Below are 9054 nucleotides of genomic sequence, written 5' to 3' on the forward strand. Positions count from 1 at the left end.
CCCTCCGATCGGAAACCCTTCAAGAATATCCAGAATCGCGAATTTCTCCATTGTTCCGCCGCCGCAGCGCTCCCGAGATCGGGAGCACGAGTAGACCTCTTCCCGGCACCCTGACGGAGGGAGGATTGATCTCCGGGAGCTTCTCCACCGTCATGGACGCTTCCCGGACGTGTCGTGAGTAGCCCTCCTTGGACCATGAGTCCATGACCAGTAGCTATGTGATGTATTCTCTCCAATCTTGTGCTTCAATGATTAGCCCTTGTGAGCTGCCCTACATGATCAAGGCATCTATGTAATTTTCCTACTATTGCTATGCTCGGTTTGCTGGGATCCGATGGATTATGAGATTATGTTCATATTGTGATGAGTATTTGGTTGTTCTTTTATATTATGTTCTTTAGTGATTCATGCATGTTCTCCGTTGCTCTTTATTGCTTTGGCCGAGTAGTAGATTGTAACTCCAATAGGGAGCATTATTCATGATTGTGGGTTCATGCCCCGTGATGTCTAGCTTGAGTGACAGAAACATGAGACTAGGGGATGTGATGTTGCCACCAGGGAGAAAACAACGGTGCTTGTGGCCGCAGTTGCAAGGATTTTTCAATTTACGCAAAGTTCGTTAATGCAGTTGTCCGTTGCTTTGAGTTTACGCTTTGGCTGGGGCTCGCAACTTAATACCAGCGAGATGTTCTGGATAGATATCTCAAGGTGGATGATTAGTAAGTAGATGCTAATGAATAAACGGTCTAATTGTCTTGCCGTATTGCACATTACTATTGAGCCTCTAACTTTCTAATAACATGATTAGCATTGCGGTGCGTTTATAATTCTGTCAATTGCTAGATGTAATTTGTTTACCCATGCATAGTTGTTTATCATCTTTTGGAAGAGAGACATCACTAGTGAACATCATGTGACTCAGGTCCATATTACCACCATTGCTTAAACCTCCATCATTTACTACTTTCATTTAATTTTCCATTGCAATCATTATCACTATTCGCGCTTGTGTTTTGATCCTTTGCAAACTACAAGGCCGGAGAGATTGACAACCTCTGTGTAATCGTTGGTAGAAAAGTTATTTGTTGTGTGTGCATGTCCACGTCTTCTGCTAGCGCCAGAGTAGAGGACACCTACTTGTTGATCCTCGGAGTCCTCCTTGTTCGATAAACCTTACAGTCCCCGTGTAAGGGAAATCTGCCGCTGACTACATCTCCACCTTCCACTTGGGGTAACCAACGAGGGGCAAGAAGTATATCCATTAACTCGTCATCAAGGGTGACTCGTGGTTCGTTGACTTCAGATCAGGTGGTGCAGCGCATGCGTGAGTTGGTTTCACCTAGCTTCCAGTGGGATCCAGTGATACTTGACCAGCATCTTTTCAGAGTGGATTGCCTACTAAGGAGGATCTTGCGAGGCTGCTGAAATTCGAGATGAGCAAGGTCCCAAACAACAGCCGTGTTCTTGAGTTTGAGGCTTGGACCGAGAAGGTGCCCGAGGGAACTCCTTTGTCTCAGTTGTGGGTCAGGTCTCTTGGGTTCTCCGCGCACAACGATTGATGATTTTTTGGTGGCTTGGACTCTTGGTTCTGTGATTGGTAAAACAGAGAAGGTGGATATGCCTTTCACTCGTGCACAAGGGGTAGCTCGGCTACTGGTTAGTGTGACTAGCATTGAGCATATTCCAGATACTGTGAGATGGGCTTATGATGGCAGGAGTTTTGACTTGGACATTGAGATAGACGAGAGTAATCATTTCCAGGAGCTGGCTGATCACGTTGATATGGACACGGAGAATGGTAACAATGAAGATGGGCAACAAGATGGTGGGTCAAATATGGGTGAGGATACTCATAGCGGTAAAACACCCACCACCAAGCAAGTTGTTATGTGCTCTACGAAGGAGCAGCCACATAAAACAACCCCAAGGAATCAGTTGAGATATGGGTCATTCGAGTCTTCTTCCATGCGTGCAGACTTTAGGGTGTTAGGGTGGAGATGGACGATCCGGTGGAGCAGGAGCTGCCACCAATTTCACCACTGGTTACACTGGGGGTCATGGAGAAGCCAGTGTCGCCTATGAGGGCCCTCTTGGAGGAGACATCGCCGATGATGGTCTTCAGATCTGGGGACTGAAGTGAGACACGTCGGATAGCTGCTTCTGAGTTGGAGGCATCCATGAAGCATGGAGCTATGTCAGTCACTTCTACCCCTATTAGGGACTCCCGGTCTTTGGAAGTGGTTGGGAAGCTGACAGGTGGCCACACACCAACGGCTTCGGTGACGACATTCTCTGCTCATGGCGACTCTAGTGACCATTGCATAGACATGGTCATGTCTGCTAGGTGCAACCATGGTGGGCACGACTGCTCGACAGAGCACATGATAGACAATCGTGTGTCTGCGGGCGGCGGGTATTCGAGCCCCATGAGGCAGGAGGCGGGAGGCCACAGTCTACATGGGCATACCACCGAGGAGATCATCAACTTTGGAGGGATTCCTGACCTGGCGGCAGGAGAGAGGCTGTCGAGTAGCCGTCTCCAAGCTCAACCGAACGTCGACGATCTTCAGTTGGGCCGTGCCATGCGGACGACCCAACTCCTGACATTGAGACAACTACAGGTATGTCGGTTAATACAGATTGTTCCATCTTGCATTTTTCCGATGATGATACTATATTACGTGCAAACCAAATAGGGGTTTCTTTGGATAATAGTGGGAAGGAAGTACCAAAATCTGTGAATGATCTCCTAGATTTAGAGGCTGAGAGGGCTATGGAGATGCTTAGGAATATTGCGGGTGTTAAACCCTTGAATGATTCTAAAATTAACGCACTAGGGACGGAGGCTTTAGAGGGTCTCTGTGAGGATCTTAGGCCACCATCACTATTGCCTGAAGAGGATTAAGAGACATGTTCGGAGGGTTATGTGGACCCTTCGCAACTCATTGCTTGCGCACAGTCTAAGACCGGTTATATGGACCGAATGGATGAACATGATAAACCAAAATGCATCTGGAAGCGCAAGGTTTATCCCGAATCTGCGGTTCGCCGAGAGTTAAGACTGCAATTTTTTATGGTGACAAATGAAAGGAATCTTGTGGAAGAGCAGAGGGCTAACAGACTTGTCTAAAATAAGATTTCTAGCAGAAGCAACATTAGATCACAAACTAGATTTTATTGCACTAATGGAAATCGGAAGGGATAATTTCACGTCACAATTTCTTAGTACTCTCTGTGGTGGTATTGAGTTTGATTGGCATTGTCTACCGCCGAGAGGTAGATCCGGTGGGATCTTACTTGGGGTGAGGTGCGAGACGCTCGAAGTCCGGAACGTAGTGTTCAGGGACTTCACTGTAAAATTTAGGGTGCGCTCGAAGGAGGACAGATTCCTTTAGGCACTTGTGGCTGTGTATGGTGCTGCCCAACCCGAGTTAAAGATGGATTTCTTAGCTGATCTAGTATGAATTTGTGGGGATGAGCGGCTACCGATTTTGGTTTGGGGGGGGGGGGACTTCAACATCATTAGGCAAAGAGAGGAAAAGAATAACCACAACTTTGATGGCATATGGTCATTTATGTTTAACACAATTATTGAAAGCTTAGATCTGCGAGAGATAGAGCTATCGGCAGAAAATTTACTTGGTATAATGCTTTGCCTAACCTAAATTTGGAGAAGTTGGATAGGATTCTCACTAGTGTGGAGTGGGAGCAGAATTTCCCTCTCGTAATAGCACAGGTGTTACCGAGAGCGATTTTTGATCATACCCCTTTGCTTGTTGACTCGGGTGATGCTACAGATGCAGGCAACACGAATTATTTTCTTTCGAATCAGCTTAGTTTGAGAAAGAAGGATTTGTGGACCTAATAGACAAAGAATGGGCTAAGGACACTCAGGGAGCATGTAATGTCGATCGTTGGCAAAATAAAATTAGACACGTGAGGCAGTTCCTAAGGGGACGGGCTAAACATGAGAGCGGGAGATATAAGAAGGAGAAAGAAAGACTTCTCAATATTATTAATGATATATTCTTAAAAGCCGAATTCACGTTGTTAGATGACAATGAGAGAACATCTAGAGCAAATGGAGAATTAAGTCTTAAGCAGCTTCTTCTAGAAGAGGAGTTCAAACGGGCACTTAGAGCAAAAGTGCGTCAGGTGGTTTATGGTGATGACAATACGCAGTATTTCCATCTCATTGCGAATGGAAAACATATAAAGAAAAAGATTTACCAACTTGAGCAAGATGAGGGTACGATCGTTGGACACAAAAATCTAAAGTTGTACATCTCTGAGTATTATAAGCGTTTATTCGGAGAGCCTGATGACAACTTTGTGTCCATGGATGAGCAGATGGTCGGTGATATACCTCAGCTTGGGGATGATGAGAATGAGATATTAACCGTGCCATTTACGGAGAAAGAGGTGTTTGAGGCAATTTCACAAATGAAAAACAATAAAGCACCAGGTCCGGACGGATTTCCGGCTGAGTTCTATATGAAATGTTGGCATATTATTAAAGGTGATTTACTTCCAATGTTTCAAAATTTGTTTAATGGCCACCTGCAGCTTTTTCACCTTAACTTTGGGACAATTATGTTGTTGCCAAAGAAGGAGGGGGCAGTGCGTATTGAACAGTTTCATCCTATTTGCCTTCTCAATGTGAGTTTCAAGATTTTTTTACAAAGGTTGGGACGAATAGATTGTCACAAATTGCGCATGGAGTAGTGCAGCCTAGTCAGACGGTGTTCATGCTGGACAAAAACATACTAGAGGGTGTGGTCTTCTTACATGAAACACTGCATGAAATTCACTCGAAGAAGCTAGATGGGGTGATCTTCAAGGTGGATTTTGAGAAAGTGTATGACAATGTTAATGGCCTTCCCTACAACAATTCTTACGTATGAAAGGATTTGATGAGGTATGGAGGAAGAATGTCGAATCATTCGTACAAAAAGGTAGCGTTGGAATTAAAGTCAATGATGATATAATACATTTCTTCCAAATGCACAAAGGGCTCCGGCAGGGAGACCCAATGCCCCCATCCTATTCAAAGTAGTTGCTGACATGTTGGCAATTCTAATATGGAGGGCCAAAGAGGAATGCTAGATCGGTGGACTAGTACCACATCTAGTGGATGGTGGTGTGTCTATCTTACAATATGCTGATGACACTATCTTGTTTATGGAACATGATCTTGCAAAAGCCAGAAACATGAAACTTATTTTGTGCTTATTCGAATAGTTGTCGGGACTGAAGATTAATTTCCATAAGAGTGAATTGTTTTTCTTTGGTAGAGCCAAAGATGAACAAGACACGTATAAACAACTGTTTGGATGTGAACTCGGAAGCCTACCGTTTAGATATTTAGGTATACCGATTCACCATCTTAAGTTATCAAACAAAGAATGGAAATGTGTTGAGGACTGTTTTGAGAAAAAAACTTAGCTGCTGGAAGGGTAAGCTATTGTCATATGGTGGAAGACTCATACTGATCAACTCGGTTCTCACGAGCATGCCGGTGTTCCCTCTGTCCTTCTTTGAGGTACCTGTACGGAAAAGACTAGACTTTTATAGATCTCGATTTTTCTGGCAGAGCGATGAAGTTAAGCAGAAATACCGGCTTACTAGGTGGGACATTATTTGTAGACGTAAGATCAGAGAGGTTTGGGAATTGAAAATTTCGAGTAAAGAACAGATGTTTGCTAAGAAAATGGCTGTTCAGACTATCCGTGGAGACGGCGGGCATGTGGGTACAAATTCTGCGTAATAAGTACCTACAATCTAAAACCTTGGCTGAGATAACAGTGATACCCAATGATTCTCCTTTCTAGAAAGGCTTGACGAAAATGAAAGCGACCTTTTTCGACAAAGCTAAATTTATCACTGGAGATGGTAAGTCTACGAGATTCTGGGAGGATACATGTCTCGGAGAGACGCCTCTGGCCATACAATATCCATCTCTCTATAATATTGTTCAATGTAAGGAGGCATACACTACCACAATATTGCATTCTAACCCTCGAAATATTCAATTCCGGAGAGCTTTAGTAGGGCATAGACGAGACGCATGGTTGCACTTAGTCACAAGACTTATGTATATCCAGCTATCGGAGGAGACCGATAGGCTTGAGCGGAAGCTAACGTCTACTAGCATCTTTACTGTCAAGTCGATGTACTTGAGTCTCATTGATACAAGAACATTGCCAAAGTCCAATTATATCTAAAAGATGAAAGTGCCTTTGCGTATCAAAGTCTTCATGTGGTTTGTCCACAAGAAGGTGGTCCTTACCAGAGATAATTTGGCAAAGAGAAGTTGGGAGGGAAGTAAACGATGTTCTTTGTGTGACCATGATGAGACTATCAAACACCTTTTTCTCTACTTCCCGTTAGCAAAAATCTTATGGCAAACAGTCCGTATAGCATTTAACATTACACCACCGGATAGCATTGACACGTTGTTTGGGACGTGGCTAAATGGGATTGACCTAATTATTGTGAGATATATTCGTATAGGAGTATGTGCATTAATTTGGGCTATATGGAACTGCAGGAATGATGTCACGTTTAACAAATTATCAAATATAAATTTCTTGCAGGCACTCTACAGGGCATCGGCGCTGATCCGTACGTGGTCGTTACCCACTCCTGCGCAAAACAGGGAGCCTTTGATTACTGGGTCTATCCGATGGGAGATGGTAGCTCGGGAACCGGTTTGGATGGCGGTCGAGTAATATGATAGATGGTTAGCCATCTAGGCCTATGTTTGCCGGTTGTGGCATATTTTTATACTCCGTACTTTTTATCTTTTTGCTGCCTTTTTAAAACTTGGTCGGAACCTTTGAACATTACTTTGTTTTATAAATAAAATGGCTGCATGCATCATTACGATGCAGAGGCTGGAGGGAATCCTCCTTTTCTAAAAAAAGGTACAACTAGTCCAGATTTGTTTACTTATTTCAGACATTGGAAGGTACGAGATCTTTTTGCTGATTATATTACATGTCCGAGTGCAATTATTTGATAATTTTTTTTGCTAGTGGATTATTTGATGATTAGCAGACACTGACCTGGTTAGTCATCTCCTTCCTTCCCCTACGTGCAACCCATTTACAATCTCCTTCATGTATTGCTCCTCACGTCGTCTCAAGCAACGTGCTCGCGTGTAGGACGAAAGAAATCAAACCAGCTCCCTGCCGCGCAACACTATATAACCAGCACCGAAACCAATCTCAGGTCAATCCATCTCTCGACAGTTCATTTCTCCGAAGAGCTACCTAGCACGATGAGGACGGCGTCGTCGCTTCTCTCCTTCCTCGCCGTCTCAATGTTTATCCTGCCCCCCATGGCGATGGCGGACGGCTACAGCCAGCCGCAAGACTACCAGCCGCCGGCCTACAGGAAGCCCGCGGACGGCCTTGTCGCCGGATACTACGGCAAGTCGTGCCCCGACATGGAGGGCATCGTCCAGAGGGCCGTCAAGAAGGCCTTCGCCGCAGACTACACCATCGCCGCTGGCCTCATCCGCCTCTTCTTCCATGACTTTGCCGTCGGCGTATGCATGCATGCAAGAATTATCATCTTTTAGAGATCTGTCTGCACTGTGCTAATTTGATTGATAATCAGGGGTGCGACGCGTCGATCCTGATAGACGCGCCGGGGAGCGAGAGGTATGCCGCGGCGAGCAAGACGCTCCGGGGCTTCGAGCTGATCGAGGCCATCAAGACGGAGCTGGAGGCCAAGTGCCCCAAGACCGTCTCCTGCGCCGACATCCTCACTGCCGCCACCCGCGACGCCAGCAGGGAGGTGGGAGTGGGCTACTGGACGCTCGTCTACGGCCGCAAGGACGGCCGCCAGTCCCGCAAAGAAGCCGCCGACAAGTACGTGCCCGTGGGTCGCGAGAGCGTCACAGATCTCGTCGCCTTCTTCGAGTCCAAGGGCCTAAACGTCCGCGACCTAGTCGTCCTCTCCGGCGCGCACACCATCGGCAAGGCCAGCTGTGCCGCCGTCAAGCCACGTCTCTGCAAGAGCAAGCCGGAGACTCTGGACGGCAAGTACGGCGACTTCCTGAGGCGCAAATGCCGCCGCGGCGACGCGGAGCACGAGCGAGTGGAGCTGGACGGCGTCACGCCCACGGCGTTCGATAACGGCTACTACAAGAACCTGGAGCGCAGGATGGGACTCCTGGAGACGGACCAGAAGATGCTCCATGACTCCCGGACCAGGAGCTTCGTCCAGGAAATGGCCAGAGAGCCCGAGGAGTTCAAGCGCCAGTTCGTCGAGTCCATGCGCTGGCTCGGCAACGTGCAGGTGCTCACTGGCAGCGAGGGCGAGGTCCGATCCAAGTGCTCCACCGTCAACTACTGATCGATCCACACTTCCACACTATATAAGTCTGCGAAACAGCATGCGCATCTCTGTTAATTTGTTGGTTCAGGAGCGAAATTTTGCTTGTCCTGGGTTTAATACACTTGTTTTGATTAATCTTCTTCAAACTATATATACTTGTTTGTGGTGTAAAGTCATGGCATATGTCAGACATACTTTTGGCTCCCATTAGTTGGAGGCGAAGAATGTAACCTTTTTCAACGGTGTTTTTCTGTTTTCAAAATATTGAGATCCACGACTTCCATTAGTTGGAGCCGAGGAATGTAACTTTTTTCAACGGTGTTCTTCTGTTTTTAAAATATCGAGATCCACTATAAAAGTTCACTGGAAGTATTCCAAATATAATAAAAATTAACATATTTTTCAAGTTCTTTATTTTCTATAGAACTTCATGGACTATATGACTTCAATTAAGGATTCCCTTACAGCATGAGCAGTCATTAGTAGAAAATAGGGCTTCAGTCCATTCCTGAAATTCCATTAGTCCCGGTTCACTCACGAACCGAGACCTATGAGAGCATCGTGTTGGGAACGTCGCATGGGAAACAAAAATTTTCCTACGCGCACGAAGACCTATCATGGTGATGTTCATCTACGAGAGGGGATGTGTGATCTACGTACCCTTGTAGACCGTACAGCAGAAGCGTTAGTGAACGCGGTTGATGTAGT

The 9054-nt window shown here is 45.9% G+C and overlaps 1 protein-coding gene across 1 annotated transcript; it reads left to right on the forward strand.

The window, feature by feature from the left end:
* Positions 1–7185: 7185 nt before the first annotated feature.
* Positions 7186–8481, forward strand: LOC123429992 (peroxidase 7-like). The gene is made up of 2 exons (XM_045113949.1): positions 7186–7552; positions 7624–8481. Exons 1-2 carry the CDS (start codon positions 7283–7285, stop codon positions 8362–8364), a joined length of 1011 nt encoding a protein of 336 aa, XP_044969884.1. The 5' UTR covers positions 7186–7282; the 3' UTR covers positions 8365–8481.
* Positions 8482–9054: the final 573 nt, after the last annotated feature.

Source organism: Hordeum vulgare, chromosome 2H, assembly GCF_904849725.1.
Source record: "Hordeum vulgare subsp. vulgare chromosome 2H, MorexV3_pseudomolecules_assembly, whole genome shotgun sequence".
Taxonomy (NCBI): domain Eukaryota; kingdom Viridiplantae; phylum Streptophyta; class Magnoliopsida; order Poales; family Poaceae; genus Hordeum; species Hordeum vulgare.